We start from the raw sequence: 18,900 nt of genomic DNA, 5'->3' as shown, positions 1-18,900 counted from the left end.
AAACAGTACAGAACTGAAGAATGAGAGCGATTGGACAGAGAGGGAGTGTGTGACGGTGGAGATGGATATGATGGGATGTCGGTGTCGACAGCAGGGATCAGCGGCTCGCTTCAGGCACTGAACCAAAGACTTTGAACTGGAGCTAGACACCCATTTAAGCAGTCAAGTGCAACGGCACTTATTTGTTTTTCACTTGAATTTTAGGGAGAAAAAAATGTAACGATGCCTTTTTAGTTGGCAATGAAATTCATTAAAATTACAAAAAAGAAGAGACTGTTGGGGTAGAAATGAGGACTTTAAGACGCAGTGAAAACCAGTGTTACCAAAGCCAAGTTAATTTGCTGTGTCGCAGCGTGCCGTGTATGCTGTGATCTCCAGTAGAGCAGAGGAGTGAAGTGTGGTATGATGGCATCCCTGACGCGTTCTCTCTGCATGGATGGCCCACACAAATTCCTCTCATATTCTCACAGCGCAAGGCTAAATGCTAACTAGAGTATGATAATGCTGTGATGTGTCCTTGCAGAGAGCGGGCTGTGGAATAACTCCTAACCTATATTCATTATTCAGTGTTTCTGGAAAACATTGTATAGGTTTGTTGAGTCATGTGGTACAGTGTTTTCAGAGTTTGTAGTGACTGAGACAAGCTCAGGCTCATCACACAGTGATTCAATGAAGAGATAAAGTGTTTTCTTTGCTTATCTGAAGAACAAAAACTGGAGCCCTGAAGTAGGCTTGGAAGGAAGAAAATATAATGACTTTTGACAGCAGCTAAGTTATGAAAACATCAGATCTTATGTTCTACAGCACAGTAAACGAAAAAATGCCATCACCCATCAATGCTGTATTTATTAAAATGGCTGATTTGGCAAATTCTGGTAAGACAAAGCATGTCTTAGTCATAAGATTTAAATGAACAGATATTTTGTAAACTGTGTTTGATTATCTGGAGCTGTTTTGCTGAAAGTGATACCACTTTCCTCCAGCTGTTCATTAAATAGAATGCCACAGCAACTAGCTGGTTAGCTCAGCCTAATAAAAAGACTGAAAACATTGGGAAATGGCTTGACTGGTCCTGTCCAAAATGGTTAAAAAAAAAAAAAAAAGAACTGCTACAAATACCTCAAAGAAGCTGTAGAACAAGTTGTTTGATGGGTCTGTCTGACTGCAAATTAATTTAAGGACAAACGCACATAGGAGTAGATGGATATGAATCACAAACAAGAACCAGGATTGCACAGGGTAAACAAAGCGACTGCATCATCTCTGCTGCATTTACAATATAAGTGATGCTAAGCTCTGTTAGCACAGCACCAGTCCTCTACATGACCCATTTCACAGATCCAAGCTGGAAACAGAAACAAAAGAAATGTCCCTGTGGTGCAGCCAAATGGAAAACAAAAGCCCTCCTTCACTTTCACTCACAGAAAATGAAACCTTCATTATAAGATAATGCACCAAATCTTATTCAGTAGAGGACATATCAGCTAAAGGATAACTCATTTCTCCATGCATACTGTTTATCTCCTATTACATATTTTCTGCCTTATGAAACAGAAAAACTGATTCCAGACAAGCGAAGAATGAGAGAGACAAGCTATCTCTAACTCATATGACATGTTCTCTGTCATTAACTTCCTCCACTTCCTGTATTCAGGTCTAACTTGGTTATGGAGTATAACCATAGCAGTTGAGATAAAATGTGTTTGAGCAAATCCTGATTTGGAAATCTTGTGTAAACATGATCTGTTCCCAAAGAAGCAAAGTTGAATTGATTTAGGCACAACTATATTCAGCCACTCCTCTGTTGTTATGTTATATTTCTACTAGAGAACCGGTCCATTTTGAATGGATAAAGGTGCTTCCATGTCTTTTACATTTCTACCTCAAATTATTTAGTAATAAACCCATTTTATGAAGGTGGACAGGGGTAAAATAATAGCGGTTAAGCATCTAATAGTTTATACAATTTCCTTGGACTTCACTTGTAAACCAGCCTGCACTGGAAATTATAAAAGTTTTTATCAGTGTTTAAAATCAAATCCTTCTGCCATATAAGCCTGAGGTTCTTACAGCTGCTACATGTTGCAGTAGCAGCTGTCTTATTAAAGGTGGAACGCTTTTAAAGTTGAGTCTTACTCTGTTATCTCCCAGCTGCTTAACTCTACTCTCCAAACTCCATCTTATTTGCCAACACCTCCACAAGTACAATTTATCTTGTGGGTGGAACTGTGCATTGGGTTCTTGATATGATTTGAGTGTTTTTATCAGTAACCGGATCGGATATGTTTCCTACACCCCGAGACAAACTGCAATGCCAAGTAATTACTTTTATCTCCAATGTTTGGCTGGTCATTCCAAGTAAAGTCAAAATATTTACAAAGCACATTCAAATGCAAGACTCGAACAAACGTGCTACGGTTAAAAATGACAACAATGTAAGTGAATATAATTAATATGTAATTGATTACAAAGTTAACCATCATGGAGTGAAATACAGATTTAGTACCACTGTTGCTTTTTAAAGTTACTAGAAGAGCACTCAGAGTGTCAAGGCCAGTTTTCAACAAAATGATCCAGCTCTGGACCAGTGTACTATTTGGTGTGCTCCACCATCTAGAGAAGTTTCATGAAAATTGGCTTGATAGTATTTTGCAATCAACCAAACAATCCACTGAGAACATGTCTCGTTGAGGAAGAATCCCTTTAAAACTCAAGGCGGTGTTGCAGTGATGAAATAGAAAGCAGATGTGTGTTTGCATGTGGAAAACAGTTCACTTTATTATTGTTGATCCCACAAATATTCTGTTCCCTGACTGAAAAGCCGTGATACGATCCAGACCAGTTTTGTGATTCGTTGCTCTCCAAATATCAGTCTTTTCATCCAAATCGAAAACGTCTCAGTAAGAGGACAGTCACACTAGTCTACTGTAACATTCTGCCTTGCCTTCCATTTGTTTCTTATAGGGCTGGACCCTGGTCGTGACGGTGGTATCCAAATATTTATTTTGAAATCTGAATATTCGGATCCCACCAAATCTCATTCTTGACCCTGAGGATTCCTTTCTGTCTTTCAGTATGAATGGATATCTGGCATTTAATCTCACCTTAACCTACTCTCTTCCTGTGTACAGGTGTGGTTTGGGGAGAAGTTTGACGCCCCCTTGCTGAGCCCTAGGAGCCCTCGCAGCCCGTTAGCACAGCGGCATGGTCCCGGCCTCGCCGACGTCTTCCAGTACGACCAGTGGTTGGCGGTGCGACATGAAGCCACCCTGGTGCCCATGCAGGAGGATCTTGCCATCTGGCTCACCGGCATGCTGGGTAAGAAGCAGCGTGTGCCAGTTGAAATAGTTTTGTCATACTTTGACAGTCACACGAACAATATTCCTCTGACACTTTAAAGTATTTCTGTGAATTTTAATGAAATTTGTCCGTGTGTTACACAACAGAGTCCATGTGATCAAACCTGTTCATATGTGAATCAACACTTGACGGTTGCATGATACCCGTTTCCCCCTTCAGGCGAGGAAAATACTGGAGCACAATTGACACAGGCCTCGCCATGTAATTGGATTTGGATGCTGCTCTTTCCAACCAGCTCTTAGTAAACCACAGAAATGGTAGTGGAACAAAATCCCTCATTTCATCAGTCTCTACCATTATACTGGCACCTATTGTCCCTAAAGATACAATGGAGCAGTGAGGAAATTGAAGCTGACTGGAAACTGATTCTATTGTTGACTGCTGAATCCGCTTCTTTAAGAAGCAGGCATTTAGTTTTTCTCATGAGGAATGTGGGCAGGTACTAAACACTCAGCATGAGTTATTGGCACCGTGACTACGATGACCTGTACCCCACATTTGTAGTCGTTTTCAACTGTTAGACCACTCCGATCCTCAATCGTGAGGGGCCGGATGCTGCAGAAACAGGTGGCGTGCTGTGGCTAAGGTTTCAGGCCTCAGGGGTCCACCGTTGTTGGGTGGGAAGTAAACTTTTGTGGAGCAATCTTTGTCACTTAGTGTGATGGTATTGTGGATTTTGTTCCCTCTGTGGCCTTTGTGGAGCTTCCTAAGGCAGTTATTTACAATCAGGGTTTGTGGCAGTGTTATAAATCCTTGAGGAGTCTCCTGTTGAAGAGCTAGTGTTTTTCACTGTGATGTTTTACAAAAAAATTTAACCTCAGAGGCAAAAAACAACTCTGTCCTGTGGTTTTAACCTTAAAGAACAAACTGTCATTTCTACAAAAGCTTCAAGCAAATAGAAAAGTAGGATAATTTGCATTCAACTTGTCTCCTGTGTGAACTTTTACTTAGTGTTTTTCTCATTTGTTCTTGCAGGAGAGGAAGTGAGAGCTGAGTTTTTCATGGAGGAGCTGAATAACGGCGTGAAGCTCTGCCAGCTTATCGGTGTGCTGCAGACCAAAATCGCCCAGAGCAGCCCCTCTGCGCTCGGCAAGGTGAGTCAGTCGGCAGCGATGAAAATAGACTCGGACGATCTTACGAAGGGCGACGTTCATGCTCACGTGTGCAGAATGTTTGGGAAGAAATCTGCAGGTCACAGTACGGACACATGTCTGACTTTTGGTTTATTTATTTGGTACATTGTGTCAAAAAAATGTTCCAGATGGGTCTTGGTAGTGAGCTTAACCAGGCTGGATGTCTGGGTGTTAAAATTTAATAGTCTGCTAATTATCCCAACTTCTGTTGCACATTCAGTCCATTTAAGACATTTTAGTTCCGTCCTCACTCATACATGCATCTCGCTATTGATTGCATTGGAACTCATCTACACTCTCGCCTGAATAAATGTTCTGCAACGTTTTTGACCTGTTTCTTTTTACTTTGAGTTCCCTCATTTTCTGCATTTATCTCCACTGAGATTCTGAATGATGGTGATTGATTTTATTTTCTGTTTTTCTTGACAGCTCTTTCCCACGAGGAAGGTTGCATGCAAGCGGGACGCTTCTCCAGGTTCCTTCTTTGCTCGTGACAACACGGCCAACTTCCTGGCCTGGTGTCGACAAATCGGTGTGGAGGAGACGTACCTGTTTGAGTCAGAGGGCCTCGGTAAATAGCTGCAACGCATAGTACTGACACAAGAGAACAGATGCATCCTTTATAGCGTCACTGTTTATCCTTCTCCTGTTTTATTAAATGCTATAAATTACTTTGTGACTTGTTATACCTGGGTTCTTCTCTTTCACATACAACAGCCTGAACTCTGTCAGAATCGATGGTCTGAAAACACTTGAGTCCGAGTAAATACGACCTTTGAGTTTTTGGAAACAGGAACATTGTTTGCTTTTGGCTGAAATGAAGTTGCAACGTTTTCCTGGTAACACATTACTGAATCGACACTGAGTTACTGTAAGAACACAAAGTAAGTCATTAAAATGCCTGTTGGTGCCAAAGCTTTCGATAATTTGCCACAATCCGTCTTAAATAAGCAGGTAAACATTCTCTGCTGCTAAGCTGAAGGACTCAGCATTCATGGTCTGTTTTATACAAGCAGGCAGAACAGTTGAAAGAATTTCATTCTAGCTGGTAAATCATTTAATCCAGGGGACTCAAGTGCAACTATGTGTCCAAATAATTTCCTTACACCTGCTTTATTACCAGCCAAGTGAGTTTAAAAGCTTTGGAAATGGAATCATGATAAGTTTTCCTGCGTGTCCTTGGCCACTGTGTACCCATCAGGAAAATAACTCCCTTTTTTCCCTTTACAGATGTCATTCTTTAGCAAGCACTGGAGTTGAGTACAGTTTAAAATTCAGGTAGAAGAAGGCAGAGTCCTGTGCAGCATTGAACATTTTTCCTCTGCTGTAGACCAGATTTGTTCATATCACTGCCACTTAATCCAACAGTGTAGCTCATTAATGTTGGGCTTCATTTAGAGGATGTTAATGCTATGAAACAGACTAGATCTGAGCCGTAAGCTCCTAGTAAAATCAGATCTGCAGAGCCGACTCTGTTGTTTAAGCTTTACTTCTTAATGGGTTAATAGGATCTGTTGAAGAGAGCAATCACCCTGAGTACTCTCTATGGGGGATCACTTCATTACAAGTAATTGCTTTCCAAAACACCGGATTGGGACGATTTGGAAAGAAATCCATTCAGCTGCTGTTTCAGCAAAGCTCACAAAGCACGTACACATAGATTCTACTCTTCAATATACTTTTTGTTAATCCCCTCGAGTGTTTTCAAAGTTGTGCTCTTCTTCCCAAACCTCTGTCCTCTTCTGCATGAATCACCAACATCCCCTCAGGGAATAATTAACTTCATCTAATGTCCTCATAATGTCACGTTTTTGAGTTTCACACGTGAATTTTGTCACTCGGCCCTCTTGTTCTGTCCACTGTCCTCTGTCTTAAGAGAGCAGAGGTGGCAGCTGCTTCTTCAGATATTTTAACTCCAGTCAGCCTCTAACTGTTAACTGATGTCTTCTGCCTCAGTGCTGCACAAAGAGCCTCGGCAGGTTTGTCTCTGCCTGCTGGAGATCGGCCGCATCGTCTCCAAGTGAGTTTTTGAGTACGGATAGAACTTCATGCAGTTAGGAAATAATTTAGAGGCAGTTTAAAGTCAGCGTAGCATTTCATTGCTATTGCAAACGTCGTGTGTCTCAGGTATGGAGTGGAACCTCCTGTGCTGGTGAAGCTGGAGAAGGAGATCGAGTTGGAGGAGACCCTGCTGCTGACGGAGGAGCCGCCTCCAGCCGTCAAAACCTTCAGTGTGTGCTGCCAGCATGGCGGCCTCTACCAGCCCGGGGTGAGCGTACACCGACAGGTTGAACATATCAATCAATCAAAGCTTATTTCTACAGCCCAAAGGGTGACCATAGTGCTTCACAGTGAAAAACAAGAGAATAACTTAAAAACAATACAGTAACTTAAAACAGGACAAACAATCACACTCACAGCTGCGGGAAAATTTAGAATAATCGATTAACCTCAGCATATTTTTGGACTGTGGGAGGAAGCCCACACATGCACAGGGAGAACATGTAAACTCCATGCAGAAAGATCCCAGGAAGGCCAGGACACGAACTAGGGATCTTCTAGCTGCAAGGCGACAGTGCTAACCACCATCCACTGTGCAGCCCGTAAAATATACAATAAAACAATCAAATAAATATACATCTAAAAGAAATAACAGTAATAAAATGTCACCATGCCACTAGGTGTGAAAAGCCATTTTAAACAGGAGGGTTGAGTTGTGATTTAAAAAGACCCAGGTCAGTGATGGTGCATGTCAGGGGGAGTTTGTTCCAGAGCCTGGGTGCAGCTACAGAGAACACCCTGTCACCCCAGTGTTTGTATTTAGACCTGGGTGCTTAAAGCAGCCGCTGATTGGACGACCTCAGAGCTCTTTTTTGGTCCTTTCAAGTTAAAAGCTCTGATAAATAAAGGGCAGCAAGACATATGAACAGGAAACTAACACCACACAGGTTAAACTGACACAATATGACACTTCCCACCCAGAGGCAGAAGTATTGCACGAGGCTGACCTTCCTCTCCTTGAACTTGCCATTAAAACACGTGTCGTCTAGCTTTAAATGAGATGAAACCAACTGCATCATAAAGCCGAACAGAGACGAGCAGAATGAGAACTCCTCACTTCATACATTGACTTTGCGTGGAAAGTGTAGACAGCTGATCACGTTAACAGCACATAGGTGGTACATGTGCGACCCAGTTAAAGCTGAGCCAAGATGGCGTCAGGCGGCGGCTCTTGCGCTTCGCTGGCGCCCCACAGGGTACATGACACACCACAGCTGACCATGTGACGCTGTGCCGCCGCCCTGTGACTCGTCGTCACACGTGACCTCCAGGCTCCAGATACGTGCCGTCATTCACTCAGCGATGGGTTTTCAGTGTAAATAGTCTGTATCCTCAGCTGACTGCAGTTCAAACAGTTCATAAACCACTACTGATGGAGGTTCTTTTTAGGTGGGTTTATTCCTGTGTGGTCTGATCGTTCAAAAGAGACAACTGTGCTAAAAATAGCTGCACTCATTGAAGTGGAAGTCAGATTGGATAAAAGCATCCAATGTATGTATTCCCAAATGTATCTGCCTTCATACGTTTAATCAGCAACAAATGAGCTGCTGATTGTAAATGATGCCAATATCAGTTCATTTTTGGCCTTCAACACCTCGTTTGTTTCTCTTTTTGGGAGGGAAACTGGAAGAAGCCACGTCTGCCTTTAATTACACTCACTGAATTCACTGGCTGTATTATTGTTCACTGATCCAGGAGCAAAGATTGAAAGTCCTTCAAATCTCCATGCAAGCGAATTCTGTGTTAAAGTGTTTTTATTTGACTTGCAGTAAAAATAGATGTGGCTGGTGACTTTGAATGTGATATAGCAGTTTAATCCAAACTAACCCTTTGTAAGCCTTGGCTAGGAAGAAAATGACTGGAGTTCACATATTTCAAAGAACAGAGCAGGCCTCCTTCATCGCTGTTTTCAACCTTGAGCTGGTAGATCGCTTCACTAGTTCCAAACCTACTGCCAGAGCTGATGTAGAATAGTGGGAAGTTCCTGCTCAGACCCATGGAGTTAAGCAGTATGGTCTTAATGGGAGGACGTGGACTCCCTCGTCTCTGTTTTTATAGCAAACATGTATATATGAGGGGGGAAAAAAGTAGCACTCAGCAAGCCGTTTCATGGGAATGTCAAATTTATTGCTTTGTGTTCCATCTGAGGCGACACTGAATTATATTCAGACTGTAAATGTTGGAACAAAATCCAGTGTTTCTGTCAAAGAAACCTCCAGTATGGCTGCCTAACTGTCCGCTATTGTTCCCTCCTGTGTGTAGGAGCACGGCATGGATGACCCGCCCTGCAACTGCTCCAACAGAGTGTCTATCGAGTACCTGTCTGAGGGACGCTACAGACTCGGAGATAAGACCATCTTTATTCGGGTGAGTACAGACACCACAGAGAGTGTTAGTGGAGCACAAAGAGCAGCAGCACTTACCATCCTAAGTGCTGCTGCTCTTTGTGCTTCACTTACACTCACTGTACCTTTACTGGCTGTAGAAACCAGAAGCTGCTCAGTACAGTCTACAACTGTAAATACTGTTGATGTGCTAATAAAGATGCATAGTAGGAGACTCACTGGCACACAGGTGGCTGCCAAAGTGTGTGTCCTGGCATTCGCATTAGTCCTAACTGCATCAGTGGTGGCTGTGATTGGACACATGTAAGCTCATTATCTGAGTGGTGGATTGCGTGTGTGGCTTACATCACAATTACATCATAACTACAGTGCCAAGATTTAGGACAGACGGACTCATCTGTGTCTCTGCAGCTATTCTGGGACCTTAAAGTGATCTGGCACTGGTGATGTTTGATTGTCAAACTGAATCTGAGGGATAAAGGAGGGCGGAAGTATTAAAGGCATTAAAAACCCATTAACACACATTATTGTGTTTACGGGCTGCACAGTGGTTTGGTGGTTAGCACTGTAGCCTTGCCGCTAGAAGATCCCTGGTTCGCGTCCCGCCTTCCCGGGATCTTTCTGCATGGAGTTTGCATGTTCTCTCTGTGCATGTGTGGGTTTTCTCCAGGTTCTCCAGCTTCTTCCCACACTCCACAAACATGCTGAGGTTAATTGGTGATTCTAAATTTTCTGTAGGTGTGAATGTGATTGATTGTCTCTACAGGATGGGCCATAAGTTTCCATACATAGGAAAAATAAACATTTTATGTTGGCCAAATGCTTTTATTTATATAATGTGCTCATATGATTACCATTGTTTCAAAAACACATATTAATACGTGTTTTGCACTGTTGATGAACTTCCATTAGCACAGTTGAAGTTCTGCTTGTAATGGTGTTGGTGATACGTTCCTTCTGATGATTTATGTCTCATATCTTCACCTGATACACCGTGGCCTTCAACTGCCCCCAAAGATGGCACCAAATGAATCTTCTAGGGTATCTAAAACCTAAAAAAATATACATTATACATTTTCCTGTGTATGGAAACTTATTGCCCACCCTGTATATGTAGTCCTGTGATAGTCAGCTGGGATGGACTCCAGCCCCCCACAACCCTAATGAGGACTAAGTGGTGTATAGATGATGGATGGATGGATGGATGTTGTGTTTAGACGGGTGTAATTGTTGTAAAACTGAGTGGATCTGACTTCAACATGACTTCTCTCTCCTCAGATGCTCCATGGTAAACATGTGATGGTGCGGGTAGGTGGTGGCTGGGACACTCTGCGTGGTTTCCTGATGAAATACGATCCGCTGCGAGTGCTGCAGTTCACCACTCTGGAGCAGAAGATTCTGGCCTTTCAGAAAGGCCCCCCAGGCCTGGGTGGTCACCATGGCAACGCAGCTCCACCGCCTCCTCCTGACATGGACCCCCTCGCTGCCGTCAACAACCTCATCTCCTCCTCTTCATCCTCTTCTTCCTCCTCCACCTCTTCGTCTTCCTCTTCCTCAGCCTGTAAGCCGACGTCGGTGACGGCAGCAGGTCAGACGTGTCGGTCCTATAACGCCTCCCCGGCCTGCACCCCCACGCTGCCCAGGAAAGGTTCTGCCTCGGCTCCCAAGAAGAACTTCCAGATGACACCTTCCTCCCCCAGGAAGCCCACCCAGCTGCCCCTGCCCATCACCACCAAAAGCTCCTCCTCTCTGCCCTCCACACCGGTGGGAGGCTCCTCCAGACAGACACCCAGCCCCGGGTGTCAGAGTGCCCAGCGTCGAGCCGTGACTCCAGCAGCGGCTCCATCAGCTGCCCCTGTAGAGCCGAACCCCGCCTCCAAACTCAAGCTCCGACCATCACCACACGGCGCCACCTCCCAGCCCAGGAGCCCCGTCTGCCCCGAGCCATCCTCCAAATGCCCCAAACCCTCCAGCCCCTGCACCTCCCCCACCTCCTCCTCTGTGCCTCGCCCCGTCACTGCTCCAGTGCGGGGGGCGCCGACCCCTAAAGATGACCGACCCCCAACAGGCGCCAGCCAGCGCTCTCGCCTCGCACAGCGCCGCCCCGGTTCTCCAGCCTCACGCCTCCGTCTAGAGGCAGCCAGGCGGGCCAGGACGGCCACCAGGGCTGCAGTGACGCCAGCTCCCAGAGCAGCAGCAGCAACAGCTCCACAGACCCGGACCCCCACCCCCAGCTCACGGACAGCCTCCCCAGCACTCGCTAAACCCGCCTGCTCCTTGTCGAAGGGCAAAGAGGTCACAGCCAAAACCAAGGGCCCGGCCCCAAACAAGGCGGCTGCCGCCCCTTCACGAGGTACTGCTGTTGTCCCTGGGCGGGTCCCAGGGGGCAACACCGGCCCGTCTGCCACCAGCAAAGCCAATCAGAAAACACCAGCCACAGCACAGAGGGTGGGGCGAAAACCGGCCGCCACCACGAACCCCATCAAGTCCACTCTAAAACCTGAACCAGCTCCAGCTCTGGCCACGCTGAAAAGCCCCAACGCCAGAGTGGTTAAAGCCGAGCCCAGCATCAGTAAGAAGATCCCACAGTGGAAGGGCAAAAGTGAGGACCCTTACTTCGAAATGAACAGCAGGCGGAGGCAGAAGACGTAACTGAGCGCGCTCAGAAGACTTCAACAAAACCAGCCGGCTGGTGACTCAGCTTCCATCTCAAACCAGCACTTGTTGGAGCTCAGACTAATCCTCGTGAACAAGCTCATCACTTTTGACCATGTTTTTTTTTGTCTACAATTATATTTTTGTTGATTTTTGTATCTTATTTAATAGTCTTTTATTTTTTATGTTTTAATCCAAAAGGGTCAAAGATGTTTGTTTTGTCTTTGTGGTGATTCAGTCTCTGTGGAGGCGTCATATCCACGTACCCCAGTAACACTACCACTTGCACAATGTTTACATTTTCACCTTTGTTACATGTACAGCTGTTAAAAATCATTTGTCCTGAGTTTTAAACAACAAAGAATAGAAGTTTGTCAGAAAGTCATGTTTAAATACTAACCTCAGCTTTATTTTTTTAATTCAACACTAGGACACAGTCATGATTTAGTAAAGACACTGAGGTTTCAGGATCCAGATTTGTTTTTATTCTCAGAGAAAACCAAGGAAGGCTTCTGTCCTGTTTTCTCCAGCAGGTTACCAAAGGTGTGAAGTGGAACATGGTTTCTGACTTATTTTCCCCAGTGAGAACACACTTTCCACTGGTGGACAGTCAGGTCTGTGTGATTTTTGTATAAATGATATCTAGGTGGGAGGCGTTGTTACGAACACGCCTCCCTGTCGTGTGCCTTCATCAGAAACCTTCTTTCTGAGCGGCATTAGAATGTATTAGCTGATGGAGGGTGGCGGGTTTAAATGGTTTGTACTGATGAATATTGCACAGTGTGTACAAGCACTCATGACTTTAGAGGAAAGCCAGAATCTCGGATGAACTACTGATCAAACGCCTCTTCTAACGGAAAACTCTGGAGGCCTCCAGCGGCCGACATCATTTTAGAGCAGACTCTACTTGGTATAGACTCCTTTTATATGGTTTCTAAGTTTTTGTGCGTATTAAAAATCTAGTTTTCTATGTGGTGGTGTTTGTGTATGTGTGTGTGATGATACAGTATATTCGCAGTGAGGCTTTTTTCTTATTTGGCACTTTACAGAAACCTCTGTTGGTCACGATATGAATGTTGATTCTGTCGATTGTGTCTCCTGTTTCAGCTACCTTTCTTTTGTTTTGTCATTTTGATTAATAAATGGACAAGTGTTTTAAAAATCACCCTGGCTCTGTTGGATTTTATTTGATGTTACTGCTGCATGTTATTGCTCTAAAGCCTTAAAACCAGGGGTGTCAAAGTCACCTTGGTTCAGGCTCCACATTCAGCCCAATTTGATCTCCAGTGGACCGGAGCAATAAAATCACAGCATAATAACCTAGAAATAATGACCGCTCCAAATTTTTTCTTTGTTTTAGTGTAAAAAAGTACATTCTAAAAATGTTCGCATTTAAGGAATTATCTTTTTACAAAACATGAACAACCTGAAATGTTCAATTTCAACAACATTATGCCTCAGTTTATTATTTACACATTACACCTTACAGATCACAGTGGGTCTAGAAATGAACAAAGCATTTCGTCACAGGTATCTGGAACTGAATGACAGAGTATTCTACTTTATGATCAAAACTATGTCAGACAAAAAACGAGACGACAAGCGAGACAAAGCGACAAAAAATTGGGCAAATGAGACAAAAAAATGGAACAAAACGACAAAAACTAACACGCAAAACAACGAATAATGCAAAACACAAAATGACAAACGAGACAAAAATCCCAAGTGAGACAAAAGAGAAAAGTGAACAAAATGACAAACATGGGACAAATGACAAAAAAAAGACAACAAAATGAGACACAAAATGACAAAAGAACAATGAGCAATCTAGTATTATGATCAAAACAACTTGTCATGGTCTAGAAATTATTTCAAATTTATAGTTTTACAAATTCACAATTTGCTCTCAGTGTCTTCTCTGTAATTTTTAGACTTTATAAAGTCGTCCCTCGGGCCACATTGGACCCTCTGGCGGGCCGATTTTAGTCTGGATCCACGGATTTAAGAATTTCTGTATCATTGCAAGATGGTGGCACAAGGTCACTGTAACTATTTTGTTTTTCCATGTATTTTTAGTGGGTTTTCGCATTACATACATTCTACTCTAGGTACATGGAACCCAATTCATTTTTTTCCCAACACAAAAACATCTCAAAAAATATATCCCCCACACATACATATAGATGAAGGAAATTATAGATAACAAAAACACCAGCATTGACAATAGAAGCAAAACATAACAAAAATAAATTATACTAATAATACATGTTAACCCAGGTATCAAAAAGGATTGCAGTGTGTTTCAAGTTGGTCTGTCTATCCTATCAACATCCTGCTCTATGAAACTGTCAAATATATAATGTTAGTCTTCCAAACAAGACATACACTCTAAGAAATTTCCCTGTAAATTCACAGTAAAGAGCTGGCAGCAAAAGTTGCCAGCAGGACGCTGTTATTCTCCAGTAAACCTACCGTATCCTACAGCAACAGTTTATTACTATAAAAAATATTACAGTATTATGATGTTCAGAGTTTATGCTTACAGTATATTACTGTCAGTATTTTGGTGTCATTATACTGTTATTTTACTGTTTGTACTGTAATCTTCATAAACAGTTTATTACTGTAAAATTGATATCAGAGAATGTGATGATATGAAGTGATAACATTGCTGAAAACTAATGATTTAAAAATGTCACATCTCAAAATGAAAGCCCCAGGAAATAGCATAGCATAGAAATGGCTCAGACAAGAGATGACTTTTCAACATTCAGCTTTTATTAAAACCAATTCTGTATCAAACATATTTCAAAAACTGACTTATTTAACCCATTAAATTTTAGTAACATACAATCATTTCCTCATGGTGAATAGGTTCCCATTGTGCATGTTCTAGTTCAGGTACACTGAGTTTGGATTTCCATTTTTCCTGAACTGTAACGAAAGATATCTATATATCATTTAAATTATTTAATACTGCATTGAACACATTCAGCAGCTAACAAATTTCAAGTGATTCAAGTCTTGCAAAATAAAATCTACAAAAAAGATGAATGATGTTTAACATGTCAACAATCTGTTTAAAAATTGCACATCACATTTCAGGTACTCTGCCTTCAGAATCAGTCTTTCGTAACTCATGATCATGTTCAATAAACACCACGTCATGGAACAAACCTGGAACTTCAAAACTGAGACACGTGGACTGAAGTATTTTATACTGAACCAAACACAATACTGAGACTTGTTACCTTAGAATGACAGCATGAACATCTGGTTGCAGACTGGGCTTTTCCTTTGTCAAAGTGAGGTTCTGTGTGGAGAGGTGCTGTGGGTTTACATGAAGTCCCACTCAGAGTCCATCAGTCTTTTTATAAGGGTGACTACATGGGGATTTACAGTAGATGCCTTCTTCTGGAGCAGCTTCCCCAACCTCTTGGACATCACCTTCTCCTGGCTGGCCTTTGTTCCCCTCTCAGGGTTGATACCAAGGAAGCGCCTACAATGAAATGACAAAGAAAGAGTATATTAGGTGTGGTAGGCAAACATCCCTTAAACTCAGTATGGAACTCTGTCACATTCATCAAAAAAAAAAAAAAAAAACAGACAAAAACAAAAACAGGAAACTAAAATTATTTAGCAAAACAGAGGCTTCCACTTATAACAGCTGTTTAGTTCAGTACATATTTAAATCTAATTTTTGCAGCCATTTGCAAAACAAGTAAATTTACTTTTCCTAAGTGGAGAGAAAAGCAACATGACACATCCTACAAACTTTTTTTTAAACTTGAAATACATGGAGGACTAAAAGTGCCAAAATTAAATAAATAAATACATCATTAAATAATTAATTAAATATGTCATTAATTAATTAACATTGGAATTAAATATGTCATTAATTAATTAAAATTGGAATTAAATACATAAATGTGTTATTAAATATGTCATTAATTCATTAAAATAGCAATTCATTTTAGGTGAAAAAAAACATATTATTATTTCACTAATTAATTATTTCATGGTCCTTGTGTTGCAGGGGATCATGAATTTATTTTATCTGTCAACCTCGCCCGTCAAAGTCGGTGGGCGGATCCTAACACCTGATTGGTTACCCTGCACATCAAGTCAAGGCAAATCGCTTCCAGGTAATGGATTGATGCAGAGCTTGTGAACACATTCCGATACACTGGGTGGCGCTATTCACCTCTACGTTGGTTTGGATTAAACAAAACTTTATTGGCAACCGCTAAAGACTCGGTCCTCTACCCCAAATGTTGATACAACACGGTGCAAGACAAAGTTTCCTTTAGCACCTACTCGGCGCGGTACGGCTCGCCACTACTGTACTGGACTCGGCTCGTCTCGGTTTAGTTGTTTTTCCATCACATTGAGTACCACCTCATCGTGGGTGGAGTCGTCATAGCACGGCGGACCGAAGGTCCTTTACCGTCATTTGTGTGCGACACAAATGCAACACAACAATAGACATGGAGGCGATGGTTCACCTGCTGCTCGGTCTGTGGCTTTCTGTCAGATTCAAAGTAATAGAAGAGTCGGAGAAAGCTGAGAGCGACGAGTCGAAACACTCAGGAGACACAGGAGAGTTTGGGAGGCGATACAGCAGCATCAAGCTGAAGACAAGAGGATATGAACTATGATATGAGGGTAAGCTAATGCTAGTTCGCTAGCTATCGTATATTAGTCCTGTGAACGACCCTGTAATGGCTGCAGTTTATCGCTATTAGGTATTAAAATATGCAAGTTCGGTAAAATTGGCAAGATATTCACAGATTCGGACTTCTGGCATCAATAACTCATGAGATATACGTTGTAAAATCATAAACAATGCCTCTTTCCCATCGTTGTAAGCTAGACAATGTGCTACAAGCCCAGTTTTATCAAAACTCGCTGTCTTTCAAGCTGCAGAAATAACATTGATGTCTATGAGCAGCTGGCTGTGCAACGAGTGAACAGGGACCGTCTGCAAATAGCAAAACCGCTGCAACAGCGAAGAGAGACACTACACAAATATTCAATTACTTAACTTTTATACACTGTAGTGTCACCAAATTTACTGCAGCCTTCAATTGTCTCCTGCTGGTGACAATACAACTCTTGGTTTGATACTAAATACAAAATCTGAATTTTAAGGAATTTTTATTATTTTATTATTATTTTATTAGTAATAAAATTCAATAACTTCCCTCTTATGTACTGCAGAAAGATTACACTCAGTCTAACTATCAGTTGGCTCCTGTTGATCATACTACAACTCTTGGTTTGATATTTAACTATCTTTCATGATTTTAAGGATTTTTTTTATTTAGTAATGAAATTGATGTTATATAGCTCAAATATTTTTGTTGTAACAGATAAAAGTGCTCATCCATTTTTTTGGTAGATTGTGGAACATTAATAACCAAAAGTAACTGAATTTTATTTTATTTGGGTTGTTTATTGCCATGTGATGTTGTGCACACTATTTATTGTGCATGCTTGTGTGTGAAGTTTAAGGATTATGAGTAAATTAGCTTTGATGGCTCTTCTCTTGATGCATGTGGTGCTATATTTTTAGATCCACAGTGCACCTGTTTGTCCAAATACAGACCTGATCAAAATCTTAAGACCAGTTGAAAAATAGCTAGAATTTACCTTTTGCACATTTGGATCTTAATGAGGTTTTAAGTAGAGCTACAATATGCAAAAGCAAGAAGGGGAGTGAGACAAAAAGCACTTTGAAAAAGTAATTTATTGAAAACAACAAGTAAACTGAAATAGGCTGTTTATCAGCTGATCAAAAGTTTCAGACCATCGCTCAAAAAATTACAAAAAAACTCTCCAAACCAGAACAAAAAAAATTCTCAGTAGGACTCAGTAATGAGTAGCTTCACCGTTCTTGTTAATCACTTCAAAAATTCATTTGGGCATGCTTGATGCAAGTGTTTCCAGGAGGCTGGTGGGAACGTTGCTCCAAGTGGTGAAGATGGCTTCACAAAGGGCATCAACTGTCTGGAACTGATGGCCATTTTTATAAACTTCCCTTGCCATCATCCCCAAATGTTCTCTATGGGATTTAAATCAGGGGAACATGCGAGATGGTCCAAAAGAGTGATGTTATTCTCCCTGAAGAAGTCCTTGGTCAAGCGAGCATTGTGAACTGCAGTGTTGTCCTGTTGAAAAACCCAGCTGTTACCACACAGACGAGGGCCCTCAGTCATGAGGGATGCCTGCTGCAACATCTGCACGTAACCAGCCGCCGTTTGACGACCTGCACCACCTGAAGCTCCAGTGTTCCACTGAATGAAAAAGCACCCAGATCATGATGGACCCCCCTCCACTGTGCCGGGTAGAAAACATCTCAGGTGGGATCTCCTTGTCATGCCAGTAATGTTGGAAGCCCTGTAGACCGTCAAGGTTAAATTTTTTCTCATCAGAGAATAAAACTTTTTTCCACCTTTCACTGTCCCATGTTTGATGCTCCCTGGCAAAGTCTAAACGGGCAGTTTTGTGGCGTTGTAGGAGACGAGGTCTTTGAATTCGATTTTTGTTTTTGAAACCCTTTTCCCGCAGATGCCGTCTGATGGTTATTGCGCTGCAGTCGGCACCAGTAAGGGCCTTAATTTGGGTCGAGGACCACCCTGTGTCTTGACGGACAGCCAATCGGATCCTCCGGCTCAACGCAGGTGTAATTTTTTTGGGTCTACCACTTGACTTTTTTGTTCCATAATGCTCAGGATCTTTCAAAAAATTTGGAATGACTGTCTTACTGCGTCCAACCTCAGCAGCAATGGCACGCTGCGAGAGGCCTTGCTTATGCAGCTCTACGATCCAACCACGTTCAAGAAGAGAAAGCTTCTTAGCTTTAGCCATCAGGAGGGCATGACCCTGTGAATGCCTGACAGAAAATGAGAATTTTGAGCAGATTTGGGCTTTTATAGCCTGTGGTCTTAAACTTTTGATCAGCTGATAAACAGCCTATTTCAGTTTACTTGTTGTTTTCAATAAATTACTTTTTCAAAGTGCTTTTTGTCTCACTCCCCTTCTTGCTTTTGCATATTGTAGCTCTACTTAAAACCTCATTAAGATCCAAATGTGCAAAAGGTAAATTCTAGCTATTTTTCAACTGGTCTTAAGATTTTGATCAGGTCTGTACATGATACTGAATAGTAATGGAACTTGGAATCCTCACCAAAGAGAGGATCAGATAACACCAATATACCAAACTAAACTGTTTAGCCTGTCTCCTCAAGTACTGACGATTGGGAAGAAAGACAATAAGATGCCTTCTACGAGGGCTGCAGCGTTAACTGATTCATTTAAACCATAATGTTAAACAGCTAATAATA

At 42.1% G+C, this 18,900-nt stretch overlaps 1 protein-coding gene across 3 annotated transcripts in view; it reads left to right on the top strand.

Annotated features, from left to right (window-relative positions):
• Positions 1 to 12,719, top strand: part of gas2l3 (growth arrest-specific 2 like 3) — a 32,323-nt gene extending 19,604 nt beyond the window's left edge. For all 3 annotated transcript variants that reach the window (XM_023290461.3, XM_023290469.3, XM_023290479.3), the window contains 7 exons: positions 3,132 to 3,318; positions 4,336 to 4,454; positions 4,923 to 5,064; positions 6,450 to 6,513; positions 6,621 to 6,762; positions 8,817 to 8,921; positions 10,178 to 12,719. In XM_023290461.3, coding sequence (XP_023146229.2) covers positions 3,132 to 3,318; positions 4,336 to 4,454; positions 4,923 to 5,064; positions 6,450 to 6,513; positions 6,621 to 6,762; positions 8,817 to 8,921; positions 10,178 to 11,551 — 2,133 coding nt within the window. In that variant the 3' untranslated portion in view covers positions 11,552 to 12,719. The remainder of the gene's footprint in view (positions 1 to 3,131; positions 3,319 to 4,335; positions 4,455 to 4,922; positions 5,065 to 6,449; positions 6,514 to 6,620; positions 6,763 to 8,816; positions 8,922 to 10,177) is intronic.
• The last annotated feature ends 6,181 nt before the right edge of the window (positions 12,720 to 18,900 follow it).

The sequence above is a fragment of the Amphiprion ocellaris genome, chromosome 21, assembly GCF_022539595.1.
Source record: "Amphiprion ocellaris isolate individual 3 ecotype Okinawa chromosome 21, ASM2253959v1, whole genome shotgun sequence".
Classification (NCBI taxonomy): Eukaryota; Metazoa; Chordata; class Actinopteri; family Pomacentridae; genus Amphiprion; species Amphiprion ocellaris.
Note: the sequence above shows the minus strand (reverse complement) of the source record. Positions and strands in the feature narration are given on the sequence as shown.